The sequence below is a fragment of the Macaca nemestrina genome, chromosome 1, assembly GCF_043159975.1.
Source record: "Macaca nemestrina isolate mMacNem1 chromosome 1, mMacNem.hap1, whole genome shotgun sequence".
NCBI lineage: Eukaryota > Metazoa > Chordata > Mammalia > Primates > Cercopithecidae > Macaca > Macaca nemestrina.
Genome location: NC_092125.1, coordinates 28,567,786 through 28,587,342, shown reverse-complemented (window position 1 = coordinate 28,587,342; position 19,557 = coordinate 28,567,786). Strand labels below are relative to the sequence as shown.

The window sequence follows — 19,557 nt, the reverse complement described above, 5'->3', positions numbered from 1 at the left end:
TGAGCAGTTGTACAGCTCGAGGGGACAACATACACATAAAATAACATGTGATCAGTTCCCTGTAGAACTGCGCAGCATGAAGGGCCTGGGTGGAAATTGGCCAAGGTGGAATCTGGACTTGGCTTCCCAGACTCCTGGCTCTTCTGTTTCTATTGTGCCTTCACATTGCTCTTAGAGCTATCATCTTAAATGTTAATATAATCACATAAGTGCCTTGTTTTATATCATCTACTGGCTCCCCATCAGTCACAGAATAAAATAAAAACTTCTTAACCGCAGAACTAAAGCTGTTCAGGAATTTGCTCTTTGTCCATCAATCCAGCCACAAGCCACATCACTCTAACCTCATACACTGGCCCTCTATGGCTCCAGCTCCTACCCTGTGTTCAAAATTACCTGTGGACTCCTAAATGTGTTAGGCTATTTCCCACCTAAAAATATTCACACCAGATATTTCCTTTGCCTATCATATTCTTTCCTGCTTTGTCCAGGTATCAAAGCCTACATATTTTTTTCAAAGTTCAACTTTAACATTGAACATAACTTAAAAGTCATACTGGCTACACTACTTTCAAGATTTGTCCTGGGAGTTGTTTAATTTCTCTGCTCCTTTTTCTCCTAATCACTTGGAGATAATAATATCTACTTACAGGATAGTTTTGAGAGTTGGCCCAGAATTGGTGTCTAATAAATATAAATTCTCTCCCTTTTCCCCCAGGCAAATTAGATCATTCCTTCCTCTGCTCTATCACTAATTATTGTACATTCCACTGATGTAGGAATCACATTATGATATCATAAATGTATGGTTTGCACATCTATCTTCTCCACCCCGGTGCAAACATCCTTAAGGAGAGGGTCGGTGTCTTATTCATCCCCAGCAAACCAAAACTGGGTTCAAGAGCATAATATGTGCTTGATAAGTGTATGAGGAAAAAAAGAGGAAAAAGAAAAAAAAAATAAATTTTGCAAAGATGAATAAAACATGGCCTCCATCCAAGAGGCCTCCTCAGTCCTGTGGGGGAAGTTGGCCCAGATACAACTCAATATAATACATTTCATGTTATGATAAACGCCATAAATATAAAGAAGCCCGGAATCAGAAGGGGTTGGTTCAGACTGGAAAAAGACAGGCTTTCATGGGGGAAGAGTAAAGCCATGGAGGGAGAACTCTGTCCTACTCATTTAGGAAACGTTCACAGCTCTAAAAGTCATTAAATCATAGCAAGGTGGGAAAAGAGAAAGAAAAAAATAGTTCCAACATATGAAAAAGACATTTCCCTGTCATGATAGGGGCAAGACAGTCCACCAACCCCAAAATTGGTCTTTCACTTTTTTTTTTTTTTTGAAATGTCTACCGTTGCCCTGGGCAGGTTTCCTTATTTAAAATTTAGATCACCGTAGCAAAAGTGGCACATTAGTGTGCTGTGGGTTACTGGACTAAAAGTATTCATTACACCACTGCAAGCTGAGGTGTGGCATAAAAGACATGGAGTTTTTGAGGAGAGAGGAAAGGATTTAAGAGCAGAGTTAGAGATTTGCGGTGAGCAGTGTAGGGGAAGAGGGTGTGGGAAGACAAATTTAATAATCTGCCCTGGATGGCGAATGGGAGAGCAAAACTGAGTGTTGTCCCTATGGGTCACTCTTACTTGAGCCCAAAGGGGCACCTGCACTCACACTTCCTCCTAACCTACCCTCAGGGACCCCACAGGCTCCCATAACTTTCTTCTTTTGTCACTGACATTTTCATTTCTTTTCTTGGGGCGTACTTCTTGGTGAGGTCCCTGTTTCCCCATAGGGAAACTTTCACACTTTCTCTTCAGACTGAAGGGAGTACCAAGATCTCTGCATCAACTCCACAGTGGTCTCCCACTGTATACTGTGGTTCCTCCATAGACACAGACCGTAATCAATGGGGTAGAAATCTACCCTGGGGTCTAGCTCAGTTCTGGCCTGTCAAGAGGGTTATCATTTGCAGAAAGAAATTCTTAACTCTCAGACAGAACATAGATATACAAACAATAATTTCGTAAGGAAGACAAGACAGATTGGACCTACCCACCTTATCAAAACAGCATCTTGCTACTGGCAATATGGAAGACAATAAGATCTTTCAGCAGAGAGCAAAGCACTACTCCAAAAGGCATTTAGCCAGGAGACTTTTATTCATTCAGTTTTTTTTTGGGGGGGGGGGGCGGTGGGGGTAATTAAAAGCATGAACTCTGGATCTGCATGTCTGCATTCAAATCCTATTTCAGACACTTCCTAGCTATGTGATGCTGTGCAAAATATTTTAACCTCTCTGTACCTCAGTTTTCTCATCTGCAAAATGAAGAATACTATCCACATCGTTGAATTAGTGTGAGGATGAAATACATTACTTATGTAAAGAACACTACTTGGCATATAAGGGCTCCAGTAGTGTTAGTTATTATATATTGTCATTATTGTTATGACTGTTAATCACAGGTTGTATGATGTTCTAGATGTCTGGCTTGCAGTTGATGTGTCATGGCACCAATGTTAGAAAGAATGGCTATTCTCTTTTTCCTGCCTTTCATGCTCTTACCCTCTTTGAGTTCACAGAGACCCTGAGGGTAAATAAAATCATCCACTTGAGTGTGCTCTTAACTCAGTTCCTAAGTATTCATTTCCCACTCCATCAGTGCTCATATTCATGTGTACTTGCAACAAGTTTCTTGAAGACTGAGGAGGAGAGCTGAGGTAGGGGACAGAGAATTCATCTTAACCACTTCAAGATCAAAGTGAAATCTAAGGGTGCAGAGTAAAATGCTCAGATGGACAATGTATATCACATAAATCTGGAAGTGTCAGAAAGAAACGGGTGCTGGGAGAGGAACCTGTGGCAAAGATTATTCTGCCCTACCTGAAAACATTCAATTTTATTAAAAAAAAAAAAATACTTGCTGCCCAAAGAAAAACAGCTGGAAACAGGATTCTATCCTTATGCTGACCATTTGCAACCCTTATGAGTACCAGCTCCCATCTGAAGCCTCTAACTTGTATATTATTTGTTTATTTATTTATTTTTGAGACAGTCTCACTCTGTCACCCAGGCTGGGGTGCAGTGGCACAATCTCAGCTCACTGCAACCTCCACCCCCCAGGCTCAAGCAATTCTCCCACCTCAGCCTTCCAAGAAACTGGGACCACAGGCACGCACCACCATGCCTGGCTATTTGTTTATTTATTTTGTATTTTTGGTAGAGATGAGGTCTCACCATGCTGCCCAGGCTGGTTTCAAACCCCTGAGCTCAAGCAATGTGCCTGTGTCAACCTCCCAATGTGCTGAGATTGCAGGCATGAATCACTGCGCTGGGCTATAATTTGTGTCTTTAAACAATCTTCAGAGATGTGCCTCTGAGGAGGGGACTACTTGGTGCCAGCTTCCCACAGCCTCAGTTACCTGCACTCTGGCCTCGGTGAGGTTCACCCGGCGGGCAAGGTCTTCTCGCACAAAAGCATCAGGATAGTGTGTCCGCTCAAACACACGCTCCAAAGCCTGCAGCTGGCTGCTATTGAATGTTGTCCTATTCCTTCGCTGCTTTCGCTTCTTTTTTTCCTCTGAGTTCAGCTGATCATCTGGAATAGAATACAATGATGAAAAGAAGCCAAATTCACTGTAGGAGTCCCAGTTAAAACTTTTTTTATGGTATATCTATAGTGAGATATTGCTCCATTTGCTCACATCTTTATCAAAGTCCTATAGCCAAATGCCACTTTGCTTGTGCAAATGTGGGCATTAGTGCTCTCAAGTTCATATGTCAAGAATCCCAGCAATTCTAATGCTTGGCTGTTGCCTCTAAATCTGGCACAAGACCTGAACTGTCAGAGAGACATTACTTGCATGCTCCTTGATGCCTTGACAAACATGTCAAGGAAAATCGTACCCCTGTTCATGTTCTCTGAACTTCTCTAGAGATAAAGGAAGAAAAGTAGATGTTTTTGTACCTTGTTTGTCTTTGACAATATTATGCTCACTCGTGTAGTTTAATAATCAAGTAGACCAATTATCTCCTGGTTCCTTCTCTCCTAACATATATACATGAACACAAAAGTAGAGTTATAGAGAAGAAACTCTGTTCAAACCACATTACGTGGATGTGTTTTACCATGCACTCCCCTTGAAGCAGCAAGTAATTTCTAACAGCGTTCACTGAAGACTCCATGCTGTTGCAAAGGCAGGCTTCAGAGGCCTCAGCCTAGATCAGGACTAGTGCTACAATGCCATCAACCCAAGCGAACATTAGCCTGGAGCTCACTCCCTGGGAACCCAAGAACAGGAAACAGTTCAGAAAGATCCCTGAAAATGTTTCACTCAAACTTGAGTTCTAGGACCCTAAGATCTTAGGCACCTTTGAAGAATCACAACACCATTTTTACCTGTCTAGATCCTTCCTTGGTTTTCTCTGAGCTCCCCTGAAGGTAGCCTGGTGAGATAATTGTCCAGGTTGTCCATAGCAGTCAGAGAGTAGTATGCTCCTGTCCTGCTGCCCCCACCCAGCCCAGTCAGGAGTGATGTATATGTGAAACTGAGTGGAATACCAGCTATGCCGACACCTTCATCAAACTGTCACCCTAAAACCTGAGCTCTGCAGAGCCCGTGTGAGTCCCAGAGATTTGCAACACCATGCTGCCAAAATCCAAGTCATACGCTCCATCTAATGAACTGGACTTATGTTCCCCTTAGCTTTTCCCCAAAGAGGCTCAGCCCCAAGAAAATTATGAGGCGTTGTAGTGAGGATGGGGAGAAAGGAGAGCTTGGCCATTCACTGTTTAGAAAGTACTTTTGGCTGTCTCTTCTAATATGCAAATTCTCCTGATTCTCTCTGATTATAAACAGAGAGAATACAAACACAACGTACTCAGTAAAACTATTAGCACGAGTCATGATGACACCTACCTCAGCTATAATATTGTTCTTATTACAAATTGAGGGAATGTTCTAGATTTGTGTACAGAGTCAAAATGTAGCTTAAATCCAGAGGCCTGACAACTAAGGTCTCTAAGTCTTTTTGCTAAGAGAACCCTTCTACATCAATGCTTCCTTACCAGGAAAACCCCTGAAGCTTAGAATGGAGACTGCACATTTCCTCTTGATAATTAAAGCACCCATATATAGTAAATGCTTGTTGAATTTGTTTTCAGGGAAAATGTGAAACTCCTCTTGTCCTTAGAAGACTGTTTCCGTAGCAAAAAATGTCATATGATCTCAACCAGATTCCTCCAGCCAAGAAGCTACCACACCATTCTCTCTGCTTTATAGTTTTGTGCAGTCAACCTTCTCTTTAGATTTTTACATTTATGGTGCCTCAACTAGGGGCCCAGCTTTGGTGGCACTTCTGTGACACTCAGTAAGAATGTAAGATCAGCTGCATCTTGGAAATTGAGCAAATTTAATAATAATTTTTGAGATCTACCAATGCCTAAAATATTCTAACCAACATCACTGATTGTACCACTAGCGATTAGCAAAATTAGTTTGCAATAAGATCAGCACTAGAATTCAAACACCTAGGATTAAATACCTTTTAGTAGTTACCTTGCCCTTGTATTCTCTTTCCTATTTAATATTTGGAAGCATTTCTCCCATTCATGTTCATTTTTCCAAATCATTTTGTCTTGTACTTCAGGTCTTTCTAGATAATGCAAGCCCTTGTGATAGCACAATAATCTGAATTTCATGCCCCCAAAACAGAAGTCTGCAAAAAAAAATCCTTAGCTTCTGTACTTTGTTTTAACTGCGACCAATTAGACCCTAAGCCATTTTAATCATACAGGTAAATTTCTGTTTTTAATAATATAGAGATAATTCTATTTTTAGTCATATAGAGAAAATCCCTTATTAAGCCAATCCCATGATTTGTTTCCTTCTCTCAAAGAAAATTCTTTCTTAGGTGCAACCACAAATTGTAAATCTTTTATGTTTTTTATAAGCCTATTTCTTCTTGTACTGCCAACTGCAATCAAGACCAAGAATATTTTATGTTTTGTTCTTAGTATTACAACCTGCTACATAATCTCAGTAGTTCTTTGAAATATTCCACTGTTGAATCAAATTCCACTGACTGTCCACCATAAACCACCAACTCCCCTGATGTGGGAGTAAGGGAAATGGAGAATTACAGTTTATGACAGGGAATAAATAGCTATGATGACCTGAAGCAATTCCAGCAAAAGTTTCCCAGTGAATGTTCTTGTTGTTTTTAACAAATGAAAACACTAGTTCAGATCATGTTGAAGGTGAGAAAAGACACAAATAACAGGGATCCAGGGAGTCTGGCTCTGGCAAATGTCCTTCAGAGTGCAAGCATAATAGAAAGAGACGATGAGTGGGCAACAGAGACAGCTCGAGCAGCAGTGCTGGGGATGGTCTGTCTTTGCTCACTAATCACAAAGTGTGAGCTCCCTGTTTTTCCCCAAGAATGCAGAACAGGATCCAGCACAGTATCTTCAGCAGTACAAAAGGAAACATAAACACTGTAGAGGTTTACATCTGCAGGGCATCTGAAGGACCTGTGATAAACACATTTATCAGATTCTTGGCTCTGGTTGAATACAGGGGAGAGAAAGCAGTGTGTTTGTACAAATTCCAAGAGGGTCAAAACAACTACAACTAGCAAAAACAACTACAGTGAAGGTTGATTTTGAAACATGCTGTCTGAAGATACTGACATCCAGTTGGATATTAGGATGCATCTCATTCTTTGGCATTCTAAAATGGGAAGGATTCACCAAGTTGTAGAATAACCAGCAGAGACATGAATACAGTTTTTTTTTCTTTGAGACAGAGTCTCGCTCTGTCGCCCAGGCTGGAGTGCAGTGGCTCAATCTCGGTTCACTGCAAGCACCACCCCCCGGATTTATGCCATTCTCTTGCCTCAGCCTCCCGAGTAGCTGGGACTACAGGCACCTGCCACCACCTGCGGCTAATTTTTTGTATTTTTAGTAGAGACGGGTTTCACCATGTTAGCCAGGATGGTCTCAATCTCCTGACCTCGTGATCCACCTGCCTTGGCCTCCCAAAGTGCTGGGATTACAGGCGTGAGCCACCGTGTCTGTGTCCAGCCTACATGGATACATTTTTATCAAAGTCACAATGTTTCAAATCCAAAGTGTGTATGGATTTTACACTTTTTTGATAATTGAGTAAACTGAAAATATGTAGTTATTGTTGCTCTTAATAAAAACAAGCAAAACATCCTTATAAATAGGTGTAGTCTTGCTTGGGATCATGAGTCATAAAATATTGGCATCTAAGAAAACCCATGAAATTGTCTAATTCAACCATCTTATTTTACAGATGAGTTAAATTAGATCTAGAAGAACAATGTGACTTGCCCAAAATCACAATGCAGACTTGGGACCTCTAGCCAGAGCGAGAAACCAGGATTCCCAATTCCATTCCACTCTTAAGTGCAAATGACAGCATACACGCTGTGCAAGAGAGAAACAACAAAGCATCCAACACATAAATGGAAACCATTCCCCAGGGAAAATGTTTATAAGAAAGACAGATTTTTCCATACTAGCTGTTATAAAAAGGGTCTGAGAAAGAGGGTCGATGAATATCACATGTTGTCTTTCCTACCAGAAGAGCCATTAAAAAATGCAACCATTCTCATCTAGAAAGCTATTTTCATCCAGATGTTCTTGTATTCTTCTTTACAATGCTATCCATAAGTCCTTGCTTCATCAGTTAAATAAGTGCAGGGTTATTTTAGCTTAGTGGTATGCCCCATCTTCTATCTTCTCCCACAATCATGGAAGATGATTTTCACTTTAGGACACAGTTTAAAATGTCTCTGTTCCTAAAACACATCTCAAATCTTACCTTCTCTATAAACCTTTTCTGATAGCACCAATTCATATTGATTTCCAAGGCTCTAAATTTATATACATATATTAGTATATTATCAAATACTTTTTTTAAATTATGGTTCAATTTTTTCTGTGTAAATATTTTGTCACCTTAGTGCATTCAGGTATTTCTATAGAAAAGAGATAGGATTCCTTGACATATTACGTTACAGTAAAAGTTGAAAGAGTTATAGTAATGTCATGGTATAGAAGCAGTCCCAGAATTTTAGAACTTTAGTGATTTATTTGAAGTTTTAAAGCACTGCATAGTTTCTGAATTCCAATTATTCTTTTTAATAATACATAGCAAGTAATTATGTTAGCATTGTCTTTTGTCTCTGGATAGCTTTACCCACAGAGGAAAAATTCTTTTGCAGTGTTTCTTTATCAGATAGAATAGTTACCAGATTTAGAGAGGGAAAAAGGCTTGTTGCCTGATTCCTTTGCAAATGTAGGAATTATTCTTTCATTTTTATCCTTTATTAGAAAAGCGGCTGCAGGACACATGAATTATTTAAACCACCAGGAATGTACACAAGAAAGAGGTACTAAAAGAGATGGGTGTTTCTAAGGGATCACAATGTTAGAATACATATGAAGAACTTCTTGAGAAAAGAAGTCTGCAAGCCCGAGGTAGGATACCCTCCGTGTATTCAAATATGAGTTAAAGAGAACAATAGCCCTGACCTTGGCTCTAGTGTGAAGTTCACTCTGGACTCCTCAAGTGGCTGCTGACGTTGCCCTAGAGGGAAGGTGGAGGAGAAGGCAGAAAGTGCCATCCTCAAGCACGGGGACCTGACAGCATGTGGTGATCCCTATTCACTAAGGCCTTGCACTCACCATGCAAGCTTCAACTAACTCCAACACCCCTCACCCTCTTCTGCTCTGCATCCTGTGGGAGGAACCTTAGAGATTCCAAATCATTGGTCAGCCAAACGTAATTTAAAGGTACGGTAAAAACATATTTTAGGAATAAAATCTGAAGAAAACTGTTTCCTATGCCTGGGTCACATCAGTTTGGGAAAAAATCTGATGCAAGAAGATAAAATGCCAGCTCCAGTAGCAGAAACCAACTACCACATCAAAGCTTGTCATCTGCCTTCTGGTTGAAAGCATGGCAGGCAAGCGGATCTAAAGTGCAGCCCGCTGATCATTTTATGGGCATTGAAGAATGTTTTCAAAGGAACTTATATTGCACAACAGCTACTTACTTTAATGGGATTTGTGTGGTTCAGGCCCTGTAACCTTTGGAAAATTGAAAGGAAGTGTAATTGCAAAAGCCACTAAAAACCATTTAGCTTTTATTGCAAGGCCTATGAAAAGCAGTGAAATAGAGCGGTGGTATTCATTTGAGTTTCTTTGGCTACACTCAGCATTAACTGAAATTAGGACAGCATCTTTCTAATATGTGCCCTGATAAATGGCACATAGGTCACTTAACTGGGAAGACTGTTGCAATATAGACTGAGCTTAGTGCATCACAATGACCAAAGCCAAGTTGAGCAGCACACCCACTCCTTCTCAACAGCATAGTCCTTCAGCAGTCCTCCACCATTGACTCCCAGCGAGTATCAAGAGTGAACAGATCTCTGCCAATACAAATACCCAACTGTGCAGCTATTGTGCATTATCACAGCACAGCTACCTGAACTAGAGCACACTAAATCCCCTAAACTTTGTTTGGTGGTCTTTACTGTCATCTTGGTAAGACTTGGTTCATTTTTAGTCAAGTATCAGACTAAGCCTTAGCAAACAGGATTAAAACATCTTATACGTAATTTGGGAAATGACATATGTTCTCTGGAGAACAAAATGCTGTAAGAAGTGTGACATTACATTATTTTGAATGGTTTTGATCAAAAAGATGAGTCAGTGGCTCTGTGTAGACAGCTCAAAATGTAACTCTCTCAATATAGCCAACCCTCCTTTCAAGTAGAGAACACTCAAGAATATGAGGTACTCTAATGTGATTTGCACTGTTTTTAGCTTCTTTGTTATGTATTTCTTTTCACTTCTATAGAACAAATACATTTCTATAGCACCAAAAATGTTAACACAATCCATATCACCTTAAGTGCTTTAACTCTCTTAAGGCTTTTTTCTTAAAGGATTATTGACCAGAACCCCTGAGAATATCCAACACAAAGCAAGGACACTTGCCAGAACAGACTTTCTGTGTAGTCTCATATTGGAACCATACTTACTTCTGAGGCTATGTTGATAAATCTCCCCTCCCCCCATTATGTAGGCATTTTCCATGTGATGATGAATCTGTTTTAGACTATAACTCTAGAGCACATTTGTGTTTGTATTTAATTGAAGCTCTTATCAATGCTCAGTAAGTGAATAATCAGACATGAAATAATAATACTACTAATAATACTAATGTGTTCATGAATACATAATATTACTAATACCAATAACAATAATGTATTCATGAATACATTATTTGACTTAGGAATTGGACTGCGATTACAAACAGAGCTGAGGATGAGGCATATGCTCTTGTCTTCTTCTGCTGAGCTTTTTTTCCCTTTGCAGTGAGACTGTTATCACTTTGTAAAAGAGACAACATCAATCTTGCCATTACCAGTAGAAACTAGTGTTTTCATGAGAGGCAAGCATCATATGTCATCTTTTTCAATGATTCCTTATTGTTTTGGTTATAATTTTTAATGTTCTAAAGAAAAATCTGGTAAACACAGGTTCTAAAAAACCAAGACTGGAAGCAGACAGGAATGAAGGAGATGTACATAGTTAATGAGTAAGCTCAGCTCTTAGAAGGACAGGAGTGATGGAGCAGAGCTTCTCCGCTTAGACAGAAAGACAGCTACATGGTATTTGAACTTGTGAGAACAAAAGCATGACTTGAATTTTCTTATAATTGTTAATCTTGTGTTAAATGGACAAGGTGCTTATAGCACAGAAAGCCACAGTAACAGAGAATTAGCTTTCCATCACAATAAGAGAGAGAACCAAGGGTAATTCTGTAACACTATATAGAATAAATGAAGAGGTCTGAAAAGGATATCAAAGTTTTTGGTGTTACTCTGGTCTTGGATGCCAAATAAATCTGAAGATGAAAACACACTAAAATGGTCAACATAAGAAGCTTGATATTTTAAAATATTTTTTAGATGAAATAAAATTCTCTTTAAAGAACAAAAATTCAAATTTTATTTAAAGAATAAGAAAAGTTGAAGTGAAAATAATGGCTTACAGTTTGACTTTTTAGAGGAAAATACCATTCTTTAACATCTGAAGCTTTCAATTTCAGTATCTGTAAAATGGTTGTTGGCTTAGTCAGCTCAGGCTGCCAAAACAAAATACTATAGACTGGGTAGCTTAGACAACAGAATTCAGAGGCTGGAAGTCTCAGGATGAGGGGGCTGGCCTATTTGGGTTCCTGTTGAGGGCCTGCTTCCTGGCCTGGAAACAACTGCCTTGTTACTATATCCTCATATGGCAGAGAGAGCAAAAGAGAGCAAGCTTCCTGGTCTCTTCTTATAAAAACACTACTAAGTCCATCATGAAGACTCACTCACATGACCTCATCTAAACCTAATTACCTTTCAAAGACCTTAGTTCCAAATAGCATCACATTGGGGATTACGGGTTCGATATATGAATTTGGAGAGGATATAAACTTTCAGTCCATGACAATTGCTTTAAGATACAAGTGATACATATATTTTTAAATGATACAAATTGTGACAACTAGTTGTGCACATTTCCTTATATTTTATTGTAAAATATGTATTATGGAGCAATTGTGGAAATGGCTTTGGATTGGGAATAAGGAGGCTTTGATTCTAAATCAGGGGAGTTACTGGGAAAGCCTGTGATGTTAGCCCTCAAGTGTCCTAACTGGCGTAATTATAGGTTAGGCTCTGGGACTAAGATCTGTTTCAAATTCAGCATTGTGGAGTTATAGGATAGCTTTTACATTTCCGATGCCTAGCCTAATTTAAAAAACTTTCAATAATTGCTCATTTAGGGTGATGACTGAATTATATTCTTTTGGTGGTGATGGTGGTGGTGGTGTTTTTTTACTTTTTTGAGAAACATTTAGGCTGGATTTTATCTTGTATAAGGGCTGCAATGTAATTACCAGGCCTGGAGAAATCTTCAGTGCTTGACATATTCCTCCATGCCCACAGCACTCTGCAGAGACAACGCTCCAGACTGAAATCAATGTGAATCTTTAGAAGACATTAGTTTACCTCTAACCACAGTCTAGAGAAAGAAGAAACGTACGATGTTTTTTAGAATAACTATAAAGAGTTATTCTATCTTCTAAATTTACTAAAAGGAGATAAGAATAACTACATACTTCTTTTCTCTGCCATCCTTGACCTTTTAACCATGAGTTAAGTGGCATCAGCCTTGCTGCAAACACTGCCTATATCAACCATTTTAAGCTAATCCCAAAATGGATGCCACTAACAATGGTTACATTCAATCTTGACTTTCGCATCCTCTCACTATCACTTTATTCATTCATTTGAACAAATATCTATTGAACACCTACATGCCAAGCAATGAGATGCTCTGAGTAGACAGAAATGTTGTATGTTGTCTACACTTCAAGATACTTACTTTATAACTGATCTGGAGAAAGAAGTCAAAAGCACTTGACAAGTAAAGTAACAGTAGAGAAAAAAACATTCCAGTACACTTGGTGGCCATCAGAGCCAGGAAAGGGCTAGGAAGGAGGACAGAGATACCAAAGTGAGTACAAGGTTAGAAAACACTGCATGGGCCTCTCTTTGTCATGCCTAAAGCTTAGCATGCTTTTCTCAGCTGATCTATTATTTCTCACGCAATCACTCCACATTAGTTGTACTGCTAATGGTGATAAAAACGTAATTTTCTTGTCCTTTTCATTTATATTTTTCTCCGACCTTGTCTTTCTTTGCCTAATAACACATCACAGACCTTACCCATATCTACTAACTTTTACATTAATGGCTCCTTCTCCTTCCCCAAGTCTCAGCTGACCTGTCAATTCTTTGTAGGAATCTTCTGTGATCAACAGCCAGAAGTAGTCTTCTCACTATTCTTCACCCAGCATCTTAACCATCTGCTTTATAACACTTATGACAACCTGTAACTATTTACGTTGATTGCCTCACCCTAGAATATAGCTTCATGAATGTAGGCACCTTACTGACTCGTTAACTGTGCTATCCTGGCACCTGACATTAGTCTTCCATATTTTGGGTACTTTTCTTAGAATTATTAAATTACTATGTTAGACTGTCCTTGGTGAAAGTGCCTACTCTGAACAACCTGATCTGTTCACACTCAGTCACCAAACCTGACCACTCTTTCAGGGATCACTTTCTGTAATAACATCTTGACACACAAAATTTCCTGCTTACTGCATTTTTGTAAGATGTAAATTCCAGGATCAAATGTTTTGCAGGTTTTTCACGCACTTTCTCAGTGAATGACTTTGCAGCAGTAATTATTCCAATTAGAAAGTAAGCCTTGAAGGCAGGTGAACAGAGTTTATAGAATAGCGCCCTAAACCTCTTAGTAGTGCTCAATAAATGTTTGGCTTTGATAATGATGACACATATGGAATTATTGACCATCTTGCTCCTAGAAAAGACAAAGGAAGTCTCAAAAGGCATGACCTGATACAGTTATTTCTATGTTCCAAAAAACATATTTAGCTTGAGGTTGTATTTTCTTCTAGTTAGTCATTTCCAGTCACCGTGTTTTCTGTTCCCTTTCTCTGGCAAAGGAGCTTGGGCAAAAGCCTAGCTAATTAATTCATTCTCCAATATACAGGAACATTACTGCCTGTCAGCCACACCTAAGCTTTAATTATATGGTGATTTCCTCTCCAAGGATATGTGACTGTTTTAACTAGTAAGGAAGCCGATGCACTAAGGTCATATGAGAAAAAAAAGTTACATTTGGGTAAAACACCCAAAAATTCATGTGGAATAATCCTATTCCATTGAATCATGTCCCCTGTTGTTGAGCAGCCCTAAAGAAGTCCTTGTTAATAGTCATTCTGTCTGCCTGGAGTGGAAATCTATGAGTAATCTATGTGTCACTGTGACTCATGTCGTGGCCAACACTTCCAAATCCTCATCATCTGAAATTTGGCAACAAGAATTTACACCGCTCAATTCATAACAGGAAGAAAGTGAATGAAGGAAAGACCTAATAAAAAGTTGTACTGATTAAACATAAAATGATAACCAGAAAAGGAAGATAATCAAGGTTAAGGAAGGACAATGACTTTTCAATCACCACCTGGGTCATTCTCCACCTTGGCATCTGTTTCCAATATGACTTCCATGGCAATTACAGATATATTTCCTCCTATCACCTTGGGTCTTTTTTCAGGTTTTCCCTGTTTCTGAAAGTTTTGCAATTTTTAAATTACTTTGAAAAAGGACTTTGATAGTGATATGTTGAACCAACAGCAAGGACAAACTGGATATACTATTGTTCAATTCCACTGCAAGAGCATTCCCAACAATTGATAAAAGTTTCATTTACCAGCCTTCTTATTTCTTTTCTTTAATCTATTTGATTAAAATGGCACAGGGTGTAATTAGGTGGCTAATTTATTCAGAAGTCAGCACCTTTAAAATAAAGTATCATAGGAATAAACTTGAAATTTTCATGGACTCAGGAGATTCTTAGAGAAAACATTTACTGACTAGGTGAGTAGATGGAAGAAAGGATTTGAGAAAATCAGATTTTATAAACACAGTGTTTGCATTAAATCAGTTAAAGAAAATGTGTGTATGGTAACTGATTTGGGCAAAGTTGGAGACATTCTAAGCTGCATTTTATTTTTTTTAATCTAGCCAAGAAGAGAGTTAAAATGAAATATTTTCCTTTCTTGCTATTCAGCTGTGTTATGCAGACCCCTGCTGGGCTCCTTCACTTTGTTCTATTTGGCTATTTCTATACTAGGCCTTTTTAGTATTAGTGGTCATACCTTCCTTGATGATATCATTAAACTTATTCCTTTACTACAGATCTGTTAGTTTGAGGAGAAATCTTCTTGGCTAGAAGGATTATTACAATTTTCTTTCTTTTTTTTTTTTTTTTTTTTTTTACTCTGTCACCCAGGCTGGGGTGCAGTGGCATAATCGCAGCTCACTCCAACCTCTAATTACTGGGCTCAAGTGATCCTCCTGCCTCAGCCTCCCCAGCAGCTGGGACTACAGGTGCACACCAACATGCCCAGCAATTTGTTTTTTGGTAGGTATGGGGTCTCACTATGTTGCCAAGACTAGTCTTGAACTCCTGGTCTCATGCAATCCTCCCACCTCATCCTCCCAAAGTGTTGAGATTACAGGTGTGAGCCACTGAGCCCGGCTGAGACTTCTGGTTTGAGCACCAGTCTCAGGTCTTCCCAAGACCAAATGACACTGAGCTTTTCTGGCCATTAAGTGTAGGTGGTCACCAAATGATACCAATGTAGGTAACTTCTTGACCTGAGAGAGCCCATTTTTTATATCAAAACTTATCTCTAATTAATCATAGCCCCAGACCAAATTATACAACAATAATATTATATTCTTTCCCACATTTTCAGCAATTCAATGTTAGTAAAAGTTTTTTCATAGAAATTTATGAGAAGTCAACTTTATATAATGGGGCATGGAAGAATGTCAGTGGATCAGAAGCCAGACAACCTGAGTTCTCTGTCTCTGGCCCAAAAATGTCATGTGATCTTGAGAATGTAACTTTGCCAATCTAGATTTCTATTACTGTTGCTGTTGGAAAAGGGCATAGTATTAAATTATTTTTAATAACTCTTTCTAATTTTAAATTACAAACTCCTCTTCAAGTACTTGACCAATAGATAATTCTGTGCCTTCAAAGAGGTATATAGTAAAGAATAATATACTTAATTACTAATTATCCCCATTTTTGGAATCTATGAATTTAACAATGGATTAATCAGATATTGTGTAATTCCATGGATATACATTGCCGTGGTCGAATCTGCAGTATCTTTGATTGTTTTTAAATAACACTAGTAATGATATTTGCAGAAATTAGGGTTATTTCAACATTGCATCAATGCTTATTTTCTTTCAGATAATTTTTAAAGATAATGTTCAGATTTAGCAGGTATTCAAATACTTAACAAGAAACCAAAGAAAACTATTGAAAAACCATGTATAAAGTTCTAGAGTTTTAAAACAATCTAACATTTAAGGGTGGAAGGGCATAATTTCTTATAAAATGTTTGTGTGTGTGTGTGTGTGTGTGTGTGTGTGTGTGTGTGTGTCTGTGTCTGTGTCTGTGTGTGTGTCTATGCGGGTATATATGTGACTTAGCTCAGAGAACCCAAAGTTGAACTGGTAACAACAGTGCTAGAAACATGAAAACTAGAAGCAGATTCAGAGGCTCACAGTGGGAAGGAACAACCTCTTGCAATGCGAAAGTTTTACTTGTTTGAGTTCTCTGCATAGCCCACTAAACTGCTGAGACCTACTGTCATTACCTAGTACTGACTGTACCTGGTAGCTCACTTTGACATAGTAGTTTCTGGTAGGAGCTCCCAGACAATAGCTAACATGATATCACTGCCTGCTGAACTCAGCTGTAAACAAAATATATATACATTTTAAATAGATATTTCATGGCCAGGAGAGGTGGCTCACACCTGTAATTCCAGCACTTTGGGATGCCAGGGCGGGTGAATCACTTTAGCCCGGGAGTTTGAGACCAGCCTGAGCAACATTGCAAAACCCTGTCTCTACAAAAATAACAAAAATTAGCTGGGTGTGGTAGCGTGCTCCTGTAGTCCCAGCTACCTGGGAGACTGAGGTGGGAGGATCACCTGAGCCCAGGTGGTCGAGGCTGCACTGAGCCCATGATTGTGCCACTGCACTACAGCCTGAGCAACAGAGTGAGGCCATATATATATATATATATATATATATATATATATATATATATATATAAAATATATATAATATACATTATGTATATTTTACATATATATTGTGTATATAGTCTAAAATTTAAATAAACCAAGTCAGAGGATATAAGTTTCCAAGTGAAGTAAATTGCCAGATTATGCTGGTTGGCACAACCATGAACTATATAAATGAGGTCTTAAATTGCTACATAATGCAAACATGGAGTAGGAAAGTGGCAAAGTGGTGACAAAAAAAGGAATGGGGTACATTTAAGATGAATCACTAAGGATGTTTTTCCATTTAATTGTGAGCGTTTATATATTGAGACCATTCCACCAGGACCCAAATAACATGTGTGCCTTTGGAACTATTTGCAGTATATGTTTCAAAGTTCAGACCAAAGCCACTAGGTAAGTTTTATGGGTCCCTCTAGAAGAGCAGTTTCTTGTCAGGGCTGGAAAAATAATGGCACAAAGCATCCAGTAACAACAGAATCTAGGCCTGTTAGTTTGATCCCAAGATGATGCCTCTTCCAAAAGGAGAGAATCCAGAAAAACCATGTATTCTCCAGACTGAATGTGAAAGACTAATATTTAAGGTTTGGAAATGTTTTGGGTATAGTCTATTACACACCGGGTGCAGATCTGTTGGGGAAAATCTATTTACCATTTTATTTGTTCCAGCAAAGACTCTCATGAAGTTGAGTTTCTCCAAGATCATCATTTGTGGAGGCTAAGGACAGGAAACAGGAAAGATGTATGACACCAGCTTTCCAAAGTCTGTCTTGCTTCTCAAGGTTCCTTTAAGAACACAGTACAGCTGAGAAGGCAAGTTTGCATTCAGGCCTATACAATGACTGCAGTGACCAATGGCCAGTAAATCAATTACATCTTGTGTACCCTACTTAACCTATGAATATGATTAATATTTGGAGTGTGTTTTTTGTGGTCTCATGCCAAAAGTTAACCACAGCTTAGAGATTCTTGAACTTCAGAAAAATAAGTAGAAATCTATGTCCCCCACTTTATTCTCAGTGCAGTTGGAAAGAACAGAATTCCATGAGAGAGAAACTTAATTGTGTTCATAACTTCTGAGCGTTGAGAGGTTGCATTTATATAGGCCTTTCTTTCAAAGATCGTAAAACACCTCACGTATGTTATTTCATTTATATTCCAAATGTGTTTATAGCATAACAAAAGGACAGAATACAATTTTAATTTTAAAGAGTGTTAATTTAATACATTTTAACAAAACTAAGCAAAGTTTACATTTATCTAATTTAACATTTGGGGAAATCAATGTTTAGTTATATTTCAGAATAAAAATGGTCAGTGGGTAAGTTGATTAGTTTAACCTTTAATTAAAATTTTTTATTTTTGCTTTGCTTTTCCCAGTATTCTAGGTCACATTGATTATTCTCCTTCCTTAACTCTGAGCTAGTGCTTGATTCACACAATGTAGCACATGGCTGTATATTTTCATGATGTCTTCTTTGTTTTCTATGTATTTTGGTCTCAACTACATACTCAGGGGGAAGAGCTGACATGGACTGGAAATGACATTAATTAGAAGATAGAGCCTTGAGAGCCAGTCCTGTCATTCACTGTCTTTCAGCAAACTCACTCATCTTGCCTGAGCCCAGGGCATGCAGCTGATATCTGGTAGTTTGGCTACAGAGACCGAGTTCTGAAATAAAATGTAAAATACAAATGTAAAGTGTCCTAAATGTTTTCAAGTGTTGTTGTGAGGTTCAAGTAAGATGACTTAAAAAAAACACACTATTATGTAATGTATTATTATTATAAACTCTGTGAAGACAGAGGCAGTAATTTGTACTTTTCCTATATACTTTCCAGGAACTAATGTAATGTCAAGTCAATATGATTTACCAAGTAAATACTTAATAAATATTTCTAAATAACAAACAATTATTAAGTACTAACTACTTGCTAAGAACCTCTGTTAAGTGCTCTGCATGGACCATTTCATATTTCACTACACTAGGAGGTCTTGCAGATGAGGAGACCAAGGCTTAGGGAGCTGATCATCCAGGCCCAGGGCACACAATGGACAACATCTGGTAGTTTGGCTACAGAGCCCAAGTTCTGAATCACTTGACATTCACAGAACCAATGATCCTGAAAGAATTCAGAGGTTAGAAAATTTTCTTCTTATAAACTATTAAGAAGTGGAAGAACTTTTAAGAAGTGGATAGGAATTCGTGGCAGTGTATCGGGTATAATTTTAACCTAGAAATTAAATTAGATAAACAGATAAACTTCTTGACATGATTGGATTGCAATTCTATGATTTTCATAAGAGATGTTTTCTTCAAAGAAATGCCTCTGAACATTTGGTTGGCTTTGCAAACTGAAGTTCCAGCCTGCAAGATATTTCTGTTCTTCTCTTGATCAAATGGTTATAAATCCCTCTTAGAAAAGTGGGAGCATTAATCTGATTATGCACGAAGCCAATGAGAGCAAGATAATTGCGTAGATCTACCCATCCATTTCACCGAACATCGTAAATTATTGAAATGCTGCAACCTAGCTTTCTGGAATCTCCAAGTTTTAAAAAAACACCCTGCTATTGCCACTTATGGGAGACCCACATTATATTGTCTTTTTGCTTTAAGTACCATAAAAATAAAATTTTAAATTTGAGCGTTTACCCTTTACAGGGTGCTCATAGAACAACGGAAAACATGTGATACCTTCTTCTACGAACACGGGCAAAAGTCTCAATCCTGGGAACTGGTTACCCTC

At 38.5% G+C, this 19,557-nt stretch overlaps 1 protein-coding gene across 4 annotated transcripts in view; it reads right to left on the bottom strand.

Annotated features, from left to right (window-relative positions):
* LOC105484395 (paired related homeobox 1) overlaps positions 1-19,557 on the bottom strand; it is a 74,723-nt gene that overhangs the window by 15,010 nt on the left and 40,156 nt on the right. For all 4 annotated transcript variants that reach the window (XR_011611038.1, XM_011745926.3, XM_011745925.3 and 1 more), the window contains one exon: positions 3,427-3,602. Coding sequence is in view for 3 of the 4 variants with exons in the window: in XM_011745926.3 (XP_011744228.1) it covers positions 3,427-3,602 (176 nt within the window). In the remaining variant the exon portion in view is untranslated. The remainder of the gene's footprint in view (positions 1-3,426; positions 3,603-19,557) is intronic.